A 22798-nucleotide genomic window follows, 5' to 3' on the forward strand; every position below is an offset into this window, starting at 1 on the left:
GACAGGGGGCACCTGTGTGGCTCAGTCTGTTAAGTGTCTGACTCTTAATCTCAGCTCAATGCCGGGACACCTGCACCCCGATGTTTCTATCAGCAATGTCCACAACAGCCAAACTGTGGAAAAGAGCCTCGGTGTCCATCGAAAGACGAATGGATAAAGAAGATGTGGTTTATGTATACAATGGAATATTACTCAGCCATTAGAAACGACAAATACCCACCATTTGCTTCGACGTGGACGGAACTGGAGGGTATTATGCTGAGTGAAATAAGTCAATTGAAGAAGGACAAACATTCTATGGTCTCATTCTTTGGGGGAATATAAAAAATAGTGAAAGAGAATAAAGGGGAAAGGAGAAAAAATGAGTGGGAAATATCAGAAAGGGAGACAGAACATGAAAGACTCCTAACTCTGGGAAACGAACTAGGGGTGGTGGAAGGGGAGGTGGGCGGGGGGTTGGGGTGACTGGGTGACGGGCACTGAGGTGGGCACTTGACGGGATGAGCGCTGGGTGTTATTCTGTATGTTGACAAATTGAACACCAATAAAAATAAATTTATTATTAAAAAAAATGGGACCCCAACAGTGCTGAATTTCTGTTGAATGGGCTCTGACCTTACTCCAAATGTCTGGTTTCTCATATTATGTGCTTCAATTCTTCTAAATAGAGTTCTGTTCAATAATTAAAAAAAAAAAATCTCAGCTCAGATCTGGATCTTGGAGTTGTGAGTCCAAGCCCCATGTTAGGCTCCATTCTGGGCGTGGAGCCTACTTAAAAAATATATTTTATATTTTTATATTAAAAAATATATATTCTGCCAAATTGTCTCTGCAAATACACTTTAATTTACCAAACTACATTTCCCAGAAAACTACGATGAGAGTACTCCTAGCTCCACTTATTTTAAGAGGAAAAACTATAATTTACCAAAAATGTCAAGATTTTTACAAGTCTACTATGTGGAAATAAACAAGGCAGGGAATTGTGGGCTCATGTGGTGGATACAGAGTGTCTAGCTCTGGAACCATGGCTCCCGTAGTTGGTTCTTACTGTGTATTTTCGGTATCATCTCAGGCTAATGTCTTTCCCCTAAAAAAGGTGTCCCTTCCTCTGACTTGCTGCTGCTGTTGCTCTGATTGATTTATTTTCTCTAATTATCCTCTGCTCACCACCCCCAAAGAGAAAATATTTGCAGAATAAATGGAAGGAGGATGAAAAAAGTAAAAATAATTTTACTGATAATAATTTACTCATATATACATATACATATACATATTATTCACACTTTCCAAACCACTTTATATGTGTTTTCTACTTGATTTTACCCTCATCATAATTCAGTTAAATAAAGATTCACTGATCACTCACCATGAACAATATACTCTGCTTACCACTGGCCATTCAAGATCAAAGAAATGTGAATTCTAACTTCAAAGATATCTCCATCTGTGAGACAGAAGAAAAACCATAATGAATTTTAACATATCTTGATAAAGGATTCTCTTACTTTTAACAAGTGCCATGAGAGCCCAGAGGGGTTCATAATTCTTGGGCTGCAGCTCGGTAGTTCTGAGTCACTAAGGAATAGGGGAAATCTAGTTGAGGAAAAAAAGAATTGATCAAAATCATGGCAGAACTAACAGTAGTAGAATCTGGTTCTTCAAACTTTTCCATCTCTCCATCTTCAGAAATTCTTCCAGTCTGATAAAAGTTGGATTAACTAAAAGTTGGAATCTCCAGGATCTGAAGCCATTCCATGTAGACTCCTCTAGCCTCTTATTCACTGTAAATCCATCCAGTTCCCATCCAATGTATACACTTGTAATTGCAGTAATTTTAGTAACTGCTTCATAACAATAGTTGTTTGTTTAATATCCTTCACTTGAAAGAAACATAGTGGGCAGCCCCAGTGACCCAGCAGTTTGGCGCCTGCCTTCGGCCCAGGGTGTGATCCTGGAGACCCGGGATCGAGTCCCACATCAGGCTTCCTATATGCAGCCTCTCCCTCTCCCTCCCCCTGTGTCTCTGCCTCTCTCTCTCTCTCTGTGTCTGTCATGAATGGATAAATAAAATCTTTAAAAAGAAAAAAAGAAACATACTGTCAGAAAGCAACTATAGCTTCAGTGTCACTTTTAAAGATTTGTGTTTCATTTATCGTAATAGTATCACAAACATTTGAAAGATACCAAATCATGCTTGTACATGCAAGAAAAATTTTTATTCAGTCCATACATAATGTTAATTGCCTGGCAGATTCACACTTCCTTTGCTACATAGGTTCTCCCCACCCCCACTTGCTTGCTATCCAAATGTAGAGCATTCCTATGAAAACTTTCTTAAGTTTAACTGGCATAAAGCAAAGAAACAATTACCATTAATTTGTATGGAAAATGTTTTAAGCATTCCCAGATGCAAAAAATAATCTTTTAGGCTTTTCTGATATCTTAGGACACATCTTGCTAACAGATGCACAAAATAAATTGAGATAAAGCACAGATGCTCACTCAGTTCAAGTCTTTGGCAGCTTGATGCTGAGCTGCCAAGTGTGGTTCCTGGCGAGGAGCTTGGTGGTGCCACGCTCATTGCTTGGGGTGTGCACTACCCCTGCAGCAGCTTGCTGCAAAACAAATGCTGAACACCAGTTTCACGTTTTACCTTTTCTCATAGAAGTGAAAATCCTCTTACAGTTTCTTTAGGTTAGTGAAAACAGGCACTAATGTAGGTCTTTTGTTAAGGCGAAGTGGTGCAATGAAAACTTTCAAAAAGCAGGGGGACACTTTTAATACCATGTTACTCAGGAGATGGGAAACATTGATTTCGTTGTTTGTCTACATAATTCCAGTAAATTCATTTGATAGAAGGCAGCAGCCTTCCCACTCCACTTAGCTTTCAATGGGACATAATTGCAGGGGGGGGTAGGAGGACAAGATTGTTTGTAACACCTAGAACTGATTTAAATATAGGTAGAAACAGTGGCAAGATTCCATGACAATGCCTGCCCTACCCCAAGGAACCCTCCATTTGTCTGACATTTCAGCCCCAGAGATATTGTGTTTTAGTAAGCAACTATTAGAAATAGCGGGTTCCGAATGGCTAACATAAGAAGCAGTTGCCATAAATATAAATTCCAGTGGAAGCCAAAATGCACATTTATTTCTTCCACTTGGCAGGACAAGGAGCAAGAAATTAAGAGTATGGAAGTTTTGATGAGGGAAGATAAGGGAATTAAATCACTTTTCAAATAAAAGTCAGGCTTGGGTCCTGCAGGGGTCAGTAGGTAGTGTGAAGCCCCTGCATACATAGAATTTTGGAAGTTTGGTAAGTTGTAAAACCCTGTAAGGCCAAGTCAGAAAAATTTCGATGTTGTCTATAGAGAACCATGTTCACATCAATCTAGTTCACCAATTCATTAAGCTTTCAATTTCTTAATGTAAAGTCTGTTCCTTGCAACAATGCCTCATTGATACTGAAGAAAGGAGGTAATGGTCCAGTGGTCCGCTGGTAGACGTTTAACCCCATCTCTACTTGGAGACTCTACTGTTGTCCAGCACTGGCCTATTGCCCTGGTGTCACTTTCACCCCATCTAATCCAGTTTCAAAGTACTAACATGACACAAACAACTTCAGTAGCATAGATAATAAAAGTAAAATATAATGAAATAATTAGGAGTTTTGAATTTTTATTCTTTTTTTTAACATAATCTGTTTGATTATAAGTTTCTACCATTTAATTTTTCATAATGTTATGTTACATTCCTGGAAACTTAACAGTCAGTTCTCAAGAGGGCTCCAGAGCATCACTGTAGCGTTCTGCCTCTGGGTGTTCCCTTCGATACTGTTTTCCATTCAACCAGCATCTCTTGTCATTCTTCTTCCCTTGAGTCAGATACGTGCCAAGTCCTATGAAAGCAAATGTCATGGAATTATCCTTTAACAGAACTTTTCCTAAGCTCTTTTTTTCCTAAGCTCTTTTTGAACTTACTTAGTTCATGTTCAAAACTACAAGCAATAAAATTCCAGACCACCGCAGCAAAGAAAGGGGCCACCTCACAGCTGGGAGTGCACCATCCCTAGACTTGTTTCCCAGCAGGCCTCCCTGCTGACCTGAGAAGTGTGCTACAGAGGGGATGCCTGCATCCAGAGGAGGTGTGCCTGGGTGGCCTGTGCACTCCCTTGCATTTCCAAAAGCCAATGATTTCATCACATCATGATTCTAAACCTGGGGAGACTTAACTACATCCACTTTGACTTAGAACTGGTGTCCTCGGATTCCTTCCAGGAAGATGGAAAGGCTTACCATCAGTATTTTCTGGATTATGTCTTATTCAGGAGTCTCATTTGACATTGTGCACACCGAGGGTCCCTGTCACATTAAGACAAATGTATGGAACCAAAACATCTCCAGGTTATGTCCACACAGGATTCTAACAGAAAAGCAGAGACTGGACCATTGGCCTAAGTCTCTCCAGAAGTTTAAAGTCATACAAGGATGAAAATCTTGGGGCCTAAATCCTGGTTACTATCTCCAAAAAATAGGCCCTGGGGTGAAAGTCCTCAAGGAAGGGTGGCTCATCAAGTGGTCTTCACAGTGTAGACCAAGGGCTTTTTTATACAATTTCCTGCTGAAATGTCCACCAACAGACCATCAGTGCTCCTCAAATATCAGTGTGAATGTGAATCACCCAGGTGTTCTGTTAAAATGCAGATTCTGATGCAGCAGGTCCAGGGTGGGGCCCGAGATCCTACATTCTGTACTCCTGGAAATGTCAAAGCTATGCCAAGGATCACACTTGGAGGAGCTGGGGACCACAGGCAAGTTTATGGAGAATGTCATGCCTGTGGGATGCCGTGGGATGGGGTGATTACCGTGAGGCCTGAGCTAACTATGTCTTCCCAATCTGACCAGAGATCTCATTGCTAAGACAATGCTATGAAAAAGAGGCAATAGACGGCTGCAGAAGGCTGATTATTTTTAATTTTTTAAGAGAATGTGCAGAAATGAGAGTAGCAGCAGGAAGGAGATTCTCAGGAGGAAAATCTGAGTGGATTTATGTGCTGATTATTTTAGAAGGAGAAGCTGAAGGAAAGTGTTTGCATATCAGAAGGAGATAATTGCTTCCCATTTAGTTCTTTAGTTTCTCACAAAGTTTGTGAGGAGAGTAAGTAATTAGTCCCTTGAGAGGTGGAGGAGAGAAAGTTCTCAGGATGAAAACTGTTTTCCCTGCCGGCCTTTTGGCAGAATTAAAAGTATCTGCCCCTTTGTGGAAAGGCCCACAGATGAGAATGTGTCCAACGGTAGCTTAAAAAAAAAAAAAGGCATAATTGGAGGTCAAACTCCCTGATCATAACCAGATCTCATGGGTGGTGCACCCTGGATGTTTCCCTCTCCCCATTCCTTTCTTCACAGCTGTGGCTCTATGGGGTGGCCTATCCACACTGCACATAAGGACCAGGACCTCTCCTCTAGATGTCCTGTGGGCAGAGCTAGCTTCAGAAGTAAGAAGTTTGCATTTACTCTTTGTCCTGTTCTGCAAATCCCAGCCCAGTCCAAATTCAAGCTGGTAAAAGAAATCAGATACTAGAGCTACTCCCACTCCCACCATCTCCCCCTGACTTCCTAACCATTCCTAGATTGCCAGGGAAAGCCTTCCCTCCACAACTCCAGTCTGTTTCTTCCTTATTAGCTGGCTTCTACTGTCTTTGCTTTACCACCAGGGCCCCTGGTAACCTCAGGCTGCTTCCAGGAAAGCCAACCTCAGAGGGCCCTTCCTCTGGGAAATGGATCCTTTAAGATTCTATAGGAGAAGAGTGGTAGTAGTGCTTGTGAAGGGGAAGGCAGCCAGTCTGGGAACAATGATCTAGCTTTCCTTTCTTTCTTGAATGCATGAGGAGAGTCTAGGCCTCGGGCTTTCATAGCCTCTCTGTGTAAGGGGCTGAGAAAGTGGCCCCCAGGAGTCATTTCTGTTTAAAGGCAAGAAATTTTGAGGGGCTGGACAGGAGAAGTGGGCAGCTTGTGTGTAAGTAGTGCTTCTACTTCAGGAGCAATCCCAGAGAAGGGGTCCCAATGCGAGGCCCAAAATTTCTTCTATTTGAGGGATCCCAGCCCTTTTGGCTCTTCTCAAAGAACCTCCCACTTTCATAACCCTATTGTAGATTCTGAAGCCAGCATGAGAAAGAAATACATCTCCAAAAAAGTTACAGACAAGAACATAAACAAAGGGGCACCTGGGTGGCTCAGCGGTTTAGCGCCGCCTTCAGCCCAGAGTGTGATCCTGGAGACCCAGGATCAAGTCCCACATCGGGCTCCCTGCATGGAGCCTGCTTCTCCCTCTGCCTGTGTCTCTGCCTCTCTCTCTCTCTCTCTCTCTCTCTCTCTCTCTCTCTCTCTCTCTCATGAATAAATAAATAAAATCTTAAAAAAAAAAGAACATAAACAAAACTAAACAGCCAGACTGGGAAGGAGAGATTTTAATAGCACATTTTTACAATAATGGAAACATTTACTGAGTTTTTACTGTGTACCAGGCCGTGGACTGAGTTTTATTTGGATGATCTCTTTAGTTGATATTACCATACTGTTTTCACTCCATAGCTCCTTCAAAATCATCTATTCCTTGTCTAAGGTTGACAGATACTTGCCTTTCTCAGGCTCACAGAATCTCGCCTTTGAAACATTCAGATGATGTGAGCTCATTAGCTCTTTGTAGTGAGTGAGCAGACTTCTGTGGGGGTGAAAGAACAGGGAGAAACTGAGGCACTCCAGTGTGGGCATCTGGATGCCCACCTGCAGTGGAGGGTCCTTACTCCTGTGACTTGACTGGTCCTGGGTCTTCTCATCTGTGAGCTGCTGCATCTCTGAAGCGGAGTCTTTTGGTCATATCTTCAATGACCTCCTTGAACTTCTCATTCCGGAAGGTGAAGATGAAGGGATTGAGGAAAGGGGTCACCACTGCAGTCATCAGAGCCACCACCTTGTTGAGGTGTGTGCAGTGGCCCTTGCCTGGCCTCACATAGATGAATATGGTGCTGCCATAGCCCCGAACCACCACAGTGAGGTGGGAGGCACAGGTGGAGAAGGCCTTCTGGCGCCCAGAGAAGGAGGGGATTCGCAGCACTGCAGCCACAATGAGGACATAGGACACTATGATCAGCATCATGGTGGCCAGCACAAAGAGAAAAGACAAGAAGAAGTCCATGCGTTCAATGTGGTGGGTATCAGAGCAGGAAAGCTTGAGAAGTGGGGCAGAGTCGCAAAAGTAATGGTCGATGATATTAGGGCCGCAGAACCAGAGTTGTGTTTTCTGCAGGGTGGGGGAGATGATGGAGACGAAGCCAACCACCCAGCAGACCGCCACCAGCTTCACACACACTGGACCATTCATGATGGTTGGGTAGTGCAGAGGGCGGCAGATAGCCACGTAGCGATCGAAGGCCATGACTGTAAGAATCAAGAAGTTGGTGGAACCCAAAGAGAAGTAAAAGAAAGACTGGGTCAGGCACTTGGCCAGGGAAATGGTCTTATGAGTAGATAGTAGGTCTGCCAGCATCCTAGGAACCACAGTGGAGGTGACCAGCATCTCCATGAGGGAGAAGTTGCAGAGGAAGAAGTACATGGGTGAGTGGAGGCGGGTGTCAAGGCATGTGAGGGTGATAATGGCCAGGTTCCCCAGCACAGTCAGCACATATATCAATAGGATGAATGCAAAGAGGAGGATCTGGAACTCATGGAGATGTGAAAATCCCAACAGCACAAATTCCCTGACGATACTGAAGTTACTCATTACACTCGATGCCAGTTCTCTATTCTACCTGTGAGAAGCCAGGAAATCTTAGTGGGAATATTCCATCAATCCCTGTCTTGACTATGCTCCCTGATGGCTGGCCTGGCTCCCCAAGAGTACTAACTGGTGTATTCCCAAAGGGCAAGAACTGACAGGTTCTGATTGACAGGTCTAAGAGTTGGACACTTCCACGTTATCAACACTTCTAATTCATTCTCTATTGTATTCCATTGCTCATCATTCTATTCAGTGCATTTGTTAAGCTCCAACTCTGTATAAGATATTTGGTGGGTTTGGTAAACATTTTCTAGCTCCCATGTTTAATGATCATTCCATCGTTAATAATACTTGCTGTTAAAAAAAAAAAAATAATACTTGCTGTTAGCTGAGTTCTTTCCAGGAGCCCAGAATTGTGCTAGGTACCTCATCCATTACTTCTCTTCATCTTTTGTGTTCAGTCTCATCTTCTTTGTGGTCTCTGTGACATTTTAGGCTACAAATAACCCATTTTTGAAATTGCTTCCACCCTTTACTACAAGGACCGGCCAGTCCAAGTTCTCCAACAGTTCTGACTTTTCCTTGTCTGGCTCCTGGTCTTTTTTCTTCTTCTTTTATCTATTCTCTCCTCCAGAAAGCTCGCTTCTTCCCTAACTAGAGCAATCTTGAAAATGTAAATAAATCTCTAATCTGCATTCTTGTTCTCAACCCACGTCTCTGATTGCCTGCTGACCACCACAATGTACTCACCGCGTGTAAAAATATACATGTAATCCTCCCCTCTCCCAAAACCAACATCATGGTCGTTGGTTCCCCAATCCCCAGTCATCCAGGCTTGTCATCTGGAAGGGATCTCTGGGTTTTTCCCTCCTTCTTCTAAAACACTTGAACCACCATCCTTAGAAATATTTTTAACCCAGCCCTCTTTCTTTTTTTCCATAGCCCCCAAGTTCAAGAATTTGTTTTCTCTTAATCATTGTAACCACATTCTTTTTTAGGGAGGAGGTACAGAGGGAGAGAGACAATCTTAAGCAAGCTCCACACTCAACACAGGGCCTGATGTGGAGCTTGATCTCACAACCCTGAGATCATGACCTAGCCTGAAATCAAGGGTCAGAAGCTTAACCTACTGACCCACTCAGGCACCCCTGCAACAGCATTCTTAATGACTTTCTTATTTGTAGTTTTCTCTATATTTAACCTATACATACACTACTGTTATGTTTATGTTTCTAAAATATTATGTCCACAGGCTCTTTTTTCAATAATCTGAGACAAAGTGATTTCATTTATACATTACTCTCAAAATCGATTAATCAAACTAGCTAGCCATCTACCTCCATACAGAAAAAGGCTAGAAGGATGTATTTTAAATTATTAACAGTGTCTATCTTGGGTTATAGCCAATTCAATGTATATCTATATCTTTATCTTGTTTTCCGAATTCTTTTCCTTTAAATGTATATTTCTTCAGTGATGAGAAAAAAAAAACAATTTTAAAAACCAACAGCAACATCTATTCCTTCTCTTGTCTGCTAAATCAAGCACATACTCCCACTAGCAATGACAGTCTTGCACAGCTTTACCCACCTACCCCTCCAGCCTTACCCTCACCTCTTTCATACCACACACTTTGGGCAATCACCAGGCTGGACCACTTCCATTCTCCAAATGTTAATTCCACCATGTTTTCATAAACTTTTCCTTATTGTTCTCTATGCATAGAATACCTTGTCCTGCCTTCTTTGCCTGACAAATTCTTACCTACCTCCTCAGGGACTGTCTCAAATGTCTCTCCTTTAGGAAGCTTCATTCCCCATTCTGATGTGAACTCATTTTTCCTAGAATTCCCAACTGGGAAAGTTATATATCTGCCTTGCATTATAGTTATTCTTATACCAGCCTTATTTCAAACATTTATTTTTTAGTGGCAGGGCTCTCTTTCCATCTTTATAGCCCTCACAATACCTAGCAACATCCTACACAATGTAAGTACTTAGTAAATGTTAAACAAATGAATAAGTATATCTATTAAGTTTTCATTCCTAGTCCTGAGAAGAAAAGTTTGCCAAATGGAAACACGTGTTCTTTAAATGATTATTTGTCTGTGTGCCTTATGGGCTTTAACAAAGTAATGAGGCAATCATGACCTGAAAATTTCTTATCAGAAAGGGAAGATGAAACCAGGTGTGTTTCAGAATCCAATCCCAGAGGGCCTGGGCAGTACCATCTAATCAAATACAGTACTATTTCTGCAGCAAATTACATGAATATTTACATTTAATGGAACAGATAGAGGCTATAAATAGCCTCACATTAGTAAGTTCAGATCAGGTTTAGCTGTCTAATTAGTTCAACACAAAATTAGAAAAGAAATTTCAGTTGTCGGGCAGCCCCGGTGGTGCAGCAGTTTGGCATCGCCTGCAGCCCGGGGTGTGATCATGGAGACCCTGGATCGAGTCCCGCATCGGGCTCCCTGCATGGAGCCTGCTTCTCCCTCTGCCTGTCTCTCTCTCTCTCTCTCTCTCTCTCTCTCTCTGTGTGTGTGTCTCTCATGAATAAATAAATAAAATCTTAAAAAAAAAGAAATTTCAGTTGTCAAAACAGTTTTGATACAGCCTTGTGGTTATGGAGTGGTGAATGGGGAGACCTCATGCGCTGAGTGCCACCACGCACTGGTTTCTGTGCCGAGACAAAGCTGTGAGACAGTGACTGCCTCCACATCACAGGTAATAAAAACTGAGGCTCAGGATGTTTAAAGATCTCAATCCCGAGTCATACCATTCATAAATGTACATGTGGATTTGAACCCAAGATTTTCTAACTCCAATACCTATTTGTTTAGAGTGACTGCAATGCCAAATATACGGAATCTTCAAAATTCTCAAACACCATATCAATTTCTGGACACAGGATCCAAAGCCTATTGTGTAGGTCTGCAAATAGAGAAAGTATTGAGTAAATGGCAAATTAAGAAATGTATTAAAGAGTAAATTTCCATGATCTGCTGTTGATTACCAGCCATGAGAAAGAAGCAGGGAGGGTGTCCCTTTTCTTGCAGAAAGGATCTAATCTGGGTCTCTAACACTGCAGGACCAGTTAGAGGTTCAGCCCTCAATCCTCCTTCTCTTTTATTTATTTTTTTTAAAGATTTTATTTATTTATTCATGATAGTCAGAGAGAGAGAGAGAGAGAGAGAGAGAGAGAGAGAGGCAGAGGGAGAAGCAGGCTCCATGCAGGGAGCCTGACGCGGGATTCGATCCTGGGTCTCCAGGATCACGCCCTGGGCCAAAGGCAGGCGCTAAACCGCTGCGCCACCCAGGGATCCCAATCCTCCTTCTCTTTTAAGGGAAGGGGGAAGCGGGGAGGTCAGGTCCCTAGGAGGCTGCTGCTCCTCCACTACCACTTCCCTGATTGTGATCTCTCCCTATGTGGCCCCATCTTGACATGTATCACATTCTGTGGGTGTCATAAATGCCTGAAAAAGAATAATAAATTCAACCCATGGGCCTATTCTGGTTTATTCACCATCACCTGAAGAGCAGTATATTTCTTACCTGACAGACATCTGTGACATAGCATCCGGATGTTCCACAGTCTAAAACACTTGAAGTCCTAGAATCAGATGTGAAAGACTTGATTCAGGGATGACTTTGTGGTCAGGAATATTCCATTCAGTGCAGCAGGCTTTACTCTACCCCATGCTAGCTGACATTCTTTGCAAATGGACTTCCAGCACAGCCCCCATTATTACACACTCCACTGAACCCATTTTGCCTTCCTCTTCCAAACTCTCTCCAGGCTATTAGACATTTCACCTTAGACTTTTATCTTCCTATTCAAGATCTTGCCTCCCTCCTCAGCTTGCATGTCTGGTGCCCTCCTATATGTCTATCATGTACTTTCATCCCCTTCATGTTGTTTCTACACTCTGGGTTACCACTTGAATTCCAACTCAGTGATCTGGCCCACAGCTCAGAACAGGCCCACAGGAGTATGTTTTAGAACCTGATGTACTTATTGAATAATTTTACATCTCAGGTTTTGATTTATCAAAACTGATTGGTTAATACAAGCAAAAATTAACAGGTAAAGTTCAACATGAATGTCCAACCAGCTTTCCACTGTATCTGGGTCTTCCACAGAGCAGATTTTCCTCAGGGCAGCCTCCATAGTACTCCTTGGAGCATTCTGCTTCCTCCCTTGCCTCAGACAACCTCTCTAAGGTCCAGGGGTCCTGTGTCCCACTGGTGGAGAAAAACTCATCTCCTCCTATCAGGAGACGATGCAGTGCCCCATCAAAACAGACCAAGGGCAGCCTTAGCTATCACAAGTAGACTGGCCAAGGCAAGTCCAAATCCTTTGTGCTCTAGGTTCTATTGTTCAGATCACCGTACAGTGTCAACTAGCAGAGAGCTCACCTGTCTCTGTATAATAGCCCTCTAGAGACTTGGAACTCATTTGAAAGTCCCCTTGTTATGCATCTTATTGTCTAACCATATCAACCCTCTCAATTCTTCTGACTGTATTATCCTTACACTTTTTGACTTTTGAAACAACTTTCCCATCCTGGAATAACTCTCGTTTTTAATAATTGGGAATTCATTGGAGTTAGCAGTATCATCACCATGACTGTTTGTAGCAGTGTTTGGTCACCAGTGTTCTGAGATATGCCTAGCTTCTCAAGTGAATGAAGGAGGAGAGGTGAGGAATGGGACAGAAAGGCAAGCAGAGAAAGTAATGGAGTATCCCCTTATCCACAGGCTTTTGTAAGGGCAGATGACAGAGTAAACAGCACAGTGGGGCAAGCAGAGCAGTGAGCAACAAGAATTAAAGGCTCAAAAAGAAGACAGAGATGCATCAAGACGAAATCCAGACAGAAATTTCCTTGAACCTAGGTCTCTTAGGGAAGGGCAGAAGGAGTAAAGTGGGACAGAAGACCCCTAGGTCTTTCCCAAGAGAGATAACACAATAGACCAATACGGGGAGTGGAGTCCTGTCAAGAGATTCATTGCTGTACCTAAATCAGCAATAGCATAGTGAGCAATAGGACACAGGCAACTCAAATCATTTATCCATTCACTCATTCATTCAGAAAAATATGATTAACAGTGCCATATACCATGGGTGTTCAAAGAATACAGTAGTGAACAAAACAGTTCATGCCTTACAGACAAGTTGGAAAAACAGACAGTAAATAAGTATAAAATGAAAAACCATGACAAATGCTATGAAGGCATGAAAGAAACTACCAGTGATAGATCCCATCCCACCACCCAGGTTCAGATGCAGGACTCAGGATGAGTGGGTGGTACCCAGTAGACAACAAGGCAAGAGTAATGTGCTGATGGAACCAAGAAGTCTCTCTCAAACTCCCTGCAGGCACAGTTTCCAAACCTGGGATCTTTGAGGCAGTCCACAGTAAACAAAGACAACACAATGCAGGATGGAAACACCCTATCCAACCTAGGCCCCTCTTTGTATCCCCTTCCTCCTGCTCTTTAGGTACTGGTGGAAGACCTGAAACCAATAGCCTTCAGTTCTTCTCAGTACTGATGGTGTGCTGCAGCAGGGTTGACTAGGAGCATGATAGTGGTTCCCAAAGGGCAACTGACTCCACTGGGGACTTGGACACATCCCAGCACCATAATCAAGTTCAGGAATAGTGAGCTCCAGGGATGAGTCAGATCAGCCACAGGGGCTTCCTGGGGGACCCTGACTGCTCTCTCTTACTCTCTCCTCCCTCCGCACAAAGCTCAGTGTGCCCCAGCAGCCCTGGGATCTGGGCTCTGGGGTGAGGAGAAGAACAAGTGAGGGCAAGGAGTTGGGCATCAGTTGCTTTAGACACAGGCAGTGCTGAACCAAAAACAGCTAAGCGTTCTCCTTATCTCTGGTCACCTTGGAGGGAAAAACAAGTCCCAAACAGAGAGAGGCTGACATAGTAAAAACAATTCTTTTATAAAATAGAACTCTCCAGGACCTGAGTATCAGTGTGGAGGCCGAGAAAATTAAGGCCATTCCACTTTAAGTTCAGCGTTAGCACAGGGACAGGCATCCCAAGCCCCTGTGAATAAGAGCTAAAATTTAAACATTACTTCAGTTACAGGAATAAAACAGCTTACCGCTTAACGTCCTAGAAAGCCCCATATTAGGATAAGAACAGAGGCCAAGCGAAGAGCAGGAAGCCCCTATTAGAATGAGAACAGAGCTCAATGCCCTTGAAAGCCCCATATCAGAATGTAAACAGAACTTGAAAAACTCCTCCCCACCTTCTGGAGGTCCCCTAGACCAGCCCTTAAAACTAAGCTGAAACCCACCTCCTCGGGGTCCAAGTCCCTGCTCTGCTCTGTCGGGTATACTTGGACCCAAGCTCGAGCTTGTAAATAAACCCTCGTGTGCTTGCATCGGTGTCAGCTCCTTGGTGGTTTCTCGGATTCACAATCTTGGGCACAACATCAGTATATAGGGGTTCATTCTCCCACCTAAGAATGATCTTCAGAGCATCTTCTCTCAGGGCCTTAGTCTGCCCATGGATAGCAGGAGACTCAAAATCTAAATGTACGGTCCTGAGTTGGTTATGGGAGAAGAGGAAATCATTGAAGAAGGAATCCTGGCCATGATTACTAGAGAAAGATAGTAACTGAAACCAAAATGATAAATCAAGGACCTGTTTACAATTATGAAATGGTAATTATACATATGCATACACTCATACTATTTGTATTTTTGCATATTACAAAAATTTTATGAAAAAATATGGCAAAGAAACACTTTATTAAAGTGTTATGATCCCATTGTTGTGAATACCAAAGCCAAAGGGATTGTGTACCTCTTTATCAGCAAGACCAGCTTCCCTGACTTCTTCACCAAACCAAGGACATGGATCACCTCCAGTGCCTAAGGACTCAGGAAATTACATAGTCCTCTTCCCTTGTCCCTTGCTCTTTCTCTCATAGCAATAACATCTTTATCATATGCATCTCACAGGCACTGTATCATTTGATTTTTTCAACAACTCTGGGAGTAGCTGTTATTGGGGTCTTCATTTCTCTGCTGATGGTACAGAGGAAGCCCTTACTCTAGGAAATACACCTTGTTAGTGGTAGCTGGGTTTGAATTCCAAATTGCAGAGAACAGGTGATCTGTGATTTGTGTACTTTAGACTTTTGTAGCACCGGAACTTGTGCACGTTCTACGCTGACATACCTAATTGTGAAACTTTCACAGTGCCAAATTCATATATCTGCTCATCTATGAAGATTTCAAGTATCACAGAACATCCCTTGCCATCTAACAATTCAGTTTTGTCTGCACTATCTTTAAGGTGTTTTAATGAAAAATAATAAAAAGCAAAAATGGAAAACTGGAAAGTAATGATATCTGTGTTTTTCTTAGAGATAAGTCTCATAAATGTAATCAAAATAAAGTTGGTTATCATTAGGCATAGGAAGAATGAGGCATCTTTTAGCCTCAATTCATAGTTCAGTGATCACAAGGTAGTTGATTGTATGTTCAAATATAATAGAAAAGAACAACATTAAATAATATTTTTGACATCCTGACATGCATTATCTAAACTGGGATAGATCAGTTAGAAATAGTTTGAGAGCAGAGAGTATCTTTTTCAGGTGAATTCGTCATAGAAAGGAGAAAAGGAAGAAGACATCGCACAAAAGATGTGCTGAGATGAACACAAGAAAAGCCAAAAACATGTTTTATACTGTGTGTGCATGTGTATTTTTTAAAATCTGAAATCAAAGGACATATTAATCAAAAAATAAGAAAAGATTCTCCAAAACCATAGTAAAGGGCAACTAGATGCATTTTTTTTTTCATTTAACAAAGAGTTATCAAACCTTGGCCATTACCAAGTACTATTTTGGGTACCCGACATAGAGCAGTGAACAAGACAAATTCCTCCCTGCATGGAGGTAGCAATCTAATGAAGTCACAGATAATAAGTAACCAAATATATAACTTAATTTAAGGTAGTGATAAGAAATGAAAGGAAAATAAAATCAAGTAAGGGGAAAGAGAATGACATAGATTGTCAGGGAGAAGATGACTCAGAGAGAGCTGAAAGAGGAAGAGCCTCAGTCTTGGAAAGTTGGGAGAGACTGACTGGAATCACAAAAGGCTTAACCCCTGAACTCTGAGGCAAGTCTAATTGGATTCAGGCTAAACTAAGCTTACTCTTTTTCCCTAGATTTCCTCACATTCAGCTAAAGTTATCCTGTTTTCCAGTTTACTGACTTCTATTGTTTGGTTAATTACTATGTAGATGGAGCCCAAGAAGAAACATGTGACCAGGGTTGCAATTTTTGAAAAGAATGCCCCACCCGCTCCTTACCTTCCCATGTGTTAGAAATCAGAAGCATAACCAAAGATTAAGCAGGAGAGTACACTTTCTCAAGCCTATGCAATGAAAGGGAAGTGTAATAACATTTTTAAGGAGGAAATGTATAAACATGACGGCTATTAAGACCACGATGACAAGAAGATATATGGTACGGAGTGAAGTTCAGGTTATGAGAAGGCTTCTCTATGCTTGCTACTTCCCAATCAGACAATAGGGGATCTCAGCTCTACCCTGAGAATTGGGGATAGCCACTGAGAAGTCATTTATGGATGTCTTACTCCATTTCATCACAAGAATAGTTTTTTTTTTTAATGTAAACTTTATACCCAATATGGGTATAGCCACTGAGAAGTCATTTATGGATGTCCCACTCCATTTCATCACAAGAACAGGTTTTTTTTTTTTTTTTAAGTAAACACTATACTCAACATGGGGCTCAAACTCATGATCCTGAGATCAAGATGTGCATGCTCTTATCCACTGAACCAGTGTAATTGTTCAATCCTGGTATTTAGCTTCTACTGGACTTCAACATTTTCTCTTTCTCCAACTTTCCTTAAATTCTTCCCTGTGGATATAATTCTTCTGTTATTCCAGGACTCCTTGAACTTTCTTGCCAGAATCAAGTGGAATCTCGTTTTTTCCATTATTAAGTTTAACATATATCCAGAAGATACAGTGTGGTTGCACCTGGATATCACATCCTGTGCACATACATTGACATAGTGTTGATTGCAGGTAATAACAACCTTGCTGATTTTTCACTAGGAATCCTACTTTTGAGCCCTGTTGATAATCAGAATTCCCTGCCAGGCTTTCTATGCTCCTTGACTTTTCTTCTTTATTCTCCATCCTCTATTCAAAACTCTTCTGCTTTCCATTTGGTTTCCCTACTCTTGGTGCCCTCATCATCCTTTTTGCTCTTTTAACTTCCCATCACCTGATATAGATTAGACCTTCCCGTCAATGGATGCCTGGATGACTCAGTTGGTTAAGCTCTCAACTCTTGGTTTCAGCTCAGGTCATGATCTCAGGGTCATGAGATTAAGCCCTACACTGGACTCTGCAGTACAGAGTCTACTTAAGATTCTCTCTCTTCCTCTCCCTCTGCCCCTCCTCTTGCTCATGCTCTCTCTCTTTCAAGCGAATAAATAAATAAATCTTTAAAAAAGTAGATCTTCCCATCCAAAGATCTGCCTTATAGAGTATGTTCCCTATAAACTGTAAGGCAAATATCTCAAGCTTGGTGAACTTCTATTTGCATAATTAATTTACATAAGAGTTTTTGGGGAAAAAATACAGTACATCAATCTCAAAGACTGATCCCAGGATAGAGTTCCATGAACACGTGTCTATTCTCTAAAAAAAAGGATATGAAGGTGGAATTTAAAAGAGATATGACAGTCATATTGCTGTGAGATATATGTCACTCTCTTTTTCTGGACTTCTCATCCTTTTCCTTTGTCTATGGGAAAAATGTTTTTTGTGTGTGATGGGGCTGCAAATATCTGGTTAAGTTCATGTTAAATATGGTGACAGTCTCAACTAATGTCACTTTAATAATTCAAATTATGAAGTGTAACAAAAATGGAGAGGGGTTTTGAACCTCCAAATCATTTGTAAGCAGTTTTGTAAGATATTTTACTCGCATTTAGAAGCTGTGAGTGAGCCATCTGAAACTAAAGAAATGGCAGTAGAGACATTGAGGGTAACAGAGAAATTGGGGGCATGGGGACTAATTTATGAAACTGGATTTACAAAGTCATCACAAAGAACACCAGAAGAGCTGAGGGAAGCAGAGGTGCTGTGCTAATCATCCTGTAAGAAAAACATCAAAGAAAGGATGGGAGAAGAAATGGAGAAAAACCAGCAGAGAGATTCTAGTGTGTGGTGACTAAGATAGGGTGTTTGGCAAACAGAACATAAATAACTGCTCAGAGTGCTCAGAATCTGATGAGACACCGCTCTAAAGTCTGAGGGAAAATCTGAGGGCAGAGCCTATGGATGGATTTTCAGCTCTGGCAGGAAACACATATTTTTCTCATAGATTTCAGAGGAGTAGCTGGTCAGGAAAAGAGAGTGAAAGCAATAGAGAGAAACTACATGAGCAGATAAAGGAGCTCTTCCTGAGTGTGAGGGTGAGATGTCCTAACTAGAAAAAATAATGACCCCAATGCTGCTAAAGGGAAAATGAACTCAGGAAGTCCTCCAGTGATTGTCTACCTCAGCGAGCTTGTACTTAGTAAAGAGAGGCACCTGTAATTTATCTCAACTGTATGTAAACTCTGGCTACATTTTCCTTATGCTGTTTTGCCTGAGAGCAGATTCTAAGCTTGTTGTCCTTCCTGGGGGTTGGTCAATGGTTGGATGAACTATAGATAAGAGAAACAGAATTGAAGGACCTTGTTTCATGAAAAGAAAATCACCTTTCTTTTTCTTAAAGATTCATTTATTTATTTATTCATGATAGTCACAGAGAGAGGAGAGAGTCAGAGACGGGGGCGGGGGAGCGGAGCAGGCTCTACGCTGGGAGCAACCTCAATCCCTGGGCCAAAGGCAGGGGCTAAACCGCTGAGCCACCCAGGGATCCCTGAAAATCACCCTTCTGATGTCTTCCCCTTTTGTATTGTATAGGCAATAGAAAATATCCCAAAGTCAATGGGGTGAAAACTCTGCCTGGGAGAGAATCTTGGATTAGGGTCTGCTTAGAATGGTTTGGTCAATTTCTGGCCTCCTTGAAGGGGAATACTTAGTTGGTAGGGGAATGTCATTGCAATGTTATCTTGGGAATTTCAGAGAGCTGGGGCTGGTGGAGATGGGCTCATGAATGGGTGCAGTTTTTATTTATTTTTTATTATTTTTTAAATCATTTTTTAAAGATTTATTTATTTATTTATTTATTTATTTATTTATTTATTTATGATAGAGAGAGAGAGAGAGAGGCAGAGACACAGGAGGGAGAAGCAGGCTCCATGCCAGGACTCCAATGTGGGACTCGATACCGGGACTCCAGGATCACGCCCCGGGCCAAAGGCAGGTGCTAAACCGCTGAGCCACCCAGGGATCCCCGGGTGCAGTTTTTATGCTCTGATTCTCATGGTGCTAATTACTCTATATTCTTGAGAACTTAGAACCTAAAGAAATAGCTAGAAGAACTGATCTTCTCTGAGATGGAATGTACCTTCACATAGTCTCTCCTTCTGAAATAATAGTCCTCCCCACTCAATGACCTCTCTTCCATCTGTGCATCTGTGTGCGTGCGCGCGCGCACACACACACACACACACACACACACACACACACACGATACCACTTTCTCCCTAGGACTGTGGATCTTTCACCTACAATGGCTGGTTTGAGCCCAAGACTGAGATATCAGATATTCTTCCTCCACTGTCATCTAGGTAACCTCAAGTACATGGCAGCATCACCATCTCAAAACTGACTTGAGTTCCTTATTAGTCCTCAATCAAATTCACAAACCTCACAGTAGCACAAGCTCTGCTATATCTGCCCCCGGAACACCCCCTGATTCAACAACATCCTTTACCTCTGTTCCCATTCCACACATCAACAGAATCTCATTTATTATTCAAGCAAATCAGTTACCTTCCTTTTCATAACAGCTTCGCTCTCCTGGCATCAGCTGCTTACTCATTTGCTTCCCCCAGGAATACTGTACCTCGTCCTCCTGCACCTCACATCCTACTACACATAAAACAACTCACCAGTCTCTCTCTCCATTCCTATAAAATCCTAATTGCCAGTGTCATTTCACTTTGATCTTCCATTTAGCACTTAGGACTTAGATTCCCAAGATTCAAACCCACTTTAATATCTTATAGAGATTAGGAGGAAAGAAGAAAATGCAATTAGCAGGAAATTATAAATTGATAAGAATTAATAAAGGAGTTGGTATGCTGTTCTTAGATATTACTCTGTAATGAGAATAAAGTGCTTATTAAGAATTTCCTCATCCCAAGCAATCCACAGGACTCTTAAAGAGGTATGCCTCTGCATTTCCTCATTGAGCTCTCAGTTATCAGCCCCTGGTACAATTTCCAAAGGAGCGAAACATCATTATCACTGTACATTACAGCTGTACAGGGAAATTGCTGTGGAGGAGCTCTGCTCTCCCAAAAGGGTGCTAAACACTTATCACAGCAAAATTATGTGTGTCTGACTGTAGCTTCCTGGCAAATAATTGAACATTATGTAGGAAATACACTTAGAAATAAATGAAAAGTTCAGAAATTTAAGGCAATTGAGCGTTTTTAGTTCAGGAAATTTTGGCTCAAACAATGAAAGTACAAGTTATAGGATAAGAAGACTGTGACCGTGAGCAAAATTCATAAATGTCTTATAAACCTAAAGGGCCTGTGGATTTTGTCCCTCCCTAATACATCACCCTCATCATGTAAAAGCTGAAATCAAAGATTATCTGATAGTTACCTTTCTAGCCACCTATTTTTCCTCCTTCCACAGAGGAGCAAAATGTAAATCACTGCCTCCCAACTTGCTACCTTCTCTCTTACCTCTTATAGTCGTTAGGCATTTTTTGTCACACTCACATCTAGGCCTTTTGCCCCAAACTTCCAAACTCTGATAGCACTACTTTTCTCTACTCCCTTGTTATTTGTCTAAAACTGCCCGAATCAAGACCAAGATATCTCAAAGTAGTAGTAATTAATGTGTTAACAAGAAAAAAGAAAATTTCTTTTTATTTTATTTTTTTTAATTTTTTTTTTTATTTATGATAGTCACAGAGAGAGAGAGAGGCAGAGACACAGGCAGAGGGAGAAGCAGGCTCCATGCACCGGGAGCCCAATGTGGGATTCGATCCCGGGTCTCCAGGATCGCGCCCTGGGCCAAAGACAGGCGCCAAACCGCTGCGCCACCCAGGGATCCCGAAAATTTCTTTTTAGAAACCACTTGTGTTTTCTGATTACTAGAAGATAGAAATAACCATTACCTGTTATCCATATGCCCAAAAAAAATGACAATTACCATTTTGGAAAATCATAGGCTTTGATTCAAATTGGAAATGACAAAGAATCTGAGGACTCATCCCCTAGCCCCTTGGAATTGCGCAGAAGATCCCTGCAGAGAAATTTCTCAGGAAATTTCCCATCTCTGTCTTCATTCTTTATTAATCTACTTCTTCCGAAGCATCAACTTTCAACATAGGAAGCTTTTTCCTAGATTCAATTATTATTCTTCGGTTTTGTTAGAAAATTTTTTCCTAGATTCAATTTATTATTCTTCAGTTTTGTTTAATTATAAATGTTGTATTAAAAATAGAACATGCTTTAAGTTCAGTTTTAGGTTTACCTAGCAGCGAGACAGTTTTGGAAACTTCATCTCATTCCTCTCTCAGGAGATGTGGTCTAAATTTAAAAACAAATGAGCACTTTTCAGCAAATGTTTTCCTTTCATATGATTTGTACCACCTGTTTATTATTCCTCAATCCTTGATAATGTATTTCACATTTTTTTGCCATTTTACCTAGCCAGAGAAAAAACCATTTGAAGTTGGACTAGGTAAGCAACTCGGAAGACATTTGCATAAAGAAGTAGAATTGAAACTCTACCATAGCCCCTACAGTTCACAGACTAAATTCCTCATCAATTCCCTCATCTTTCTTGCTGCTGTCTCTAAATAAAAGTAAGCATCTGCAAGGGCCACATCCTCAAGCTTCAGTCTTTCTCATCAACCTCTGCTGTCCTTCTGCTCCACGGGCGCCTGTTGAGAATAATAAGTTGGCAGTTAATAAAAGATAGAAGAGGACATAATCTGAATGCCCCAGCTAATCAGTCACAGGACTAGAATTTTAAGTTCTATAGACTTGAAACTATAGGTTGAATACTCACCTTACTGAATACTTAATGACAACAAAGGAAGCTAATCCTTGGAGTGGAGTTTAGGTAGAAGTAAATGGAGTTGAGATCAAGAGAGGCCAAGGTGCTTAATGGATTATCCACACAAACATAGAAGTTATCTGGAATGATAACATAAGCTATGGTGAAAAAAGATCATTCTTGGCTAGATGCCAAATTCTCCAAAGAGTGTAGGGGATTGTTCAGGAAAGCAATTGGTTACAGGGAGAAGGAGTGGTAGAGCAAGATACAATCAACGATACTAGCCCCAAAGTAGCAGAGATCATTGATGTCTAAAAGATTTAGTTCAGACACCATCTTTTCCAAGAAGCCTGCCTTGACTCTTCCTCCAATAGTAACTAAATGAATCCTGGAATGTTTCTCTGGCCACTGTGCAAATTTCTATGGTATCATATATCAAGTGGTATCTATTAGTTTATATTTCTTTTAGACTGTGATCTTCCCTGGTGCCTGGTGCATAGAGAAGCCAACTAAAAATTTGTTCAACTGAACTCTTAGATTCTATTGCCTCCACCCAATGTGATTTATTTTGATTATTTTCTCATCACCCTAAACTATGCCAAATGTTCAAACAAGTCAGAATTAATAGAAATGCTGGATTTAGTATTATACACTTCTTATCACTGTATATGTTAAAAAGAACCATGAATGTTGAAGTCAGAGAGCCTTAAGTTCAAGTTCTGACTTTATAATTTATTCAAACTCTTTGAGCCTCCACTCCTGTCAAATTCAAGATAATAAACACCTTACAAAAGATGTTTT

The 22798-nt window shown here is 41.4% G+C and overlaps 1 protein-coding gene across 1 annotated transcript in view; it reads right to left on the reverse strand.

Annotated features, from left to right (window-relative positions):
* Positions 1–6834: 6834 nt before the first annotated feature.
* LOC121488759 (olfactory receptor 6V1-like) overlaps positions 6835–22798 on the reverse strand; it is a 263041-nt gene continuing 247077 nt past the window's right edge. The window contains exons 6-7 of the mRNA XM_041751069.1: positions 11337–11394; positions 6835–7439 (exon numbers count right to left, since the gene is read on the reverse strand). Coding sequence (XP_041607003.1) covers positions 6835–7439; positions 11337–11394 — 663 coding nt within the window. The remainder of the gene's footprint in view (positions 7440–11336; positions 11395–22798) is intronic.

Source organism: Vulpes lagopus, chromosome 4 (assembly GCF_018345385.1).
Source record: "Vulpes lagopus strain Blue_001 chromosome 4, ASM1834538v1, whole genome shotgun sequence".
NCBI classification, from domain to species: domain Eukaryota; kingdom Metazoa; phylum Chordata; class Mammalia; order Carnivora; family Canidae; genus Vulpes; species Vulpes lagopus.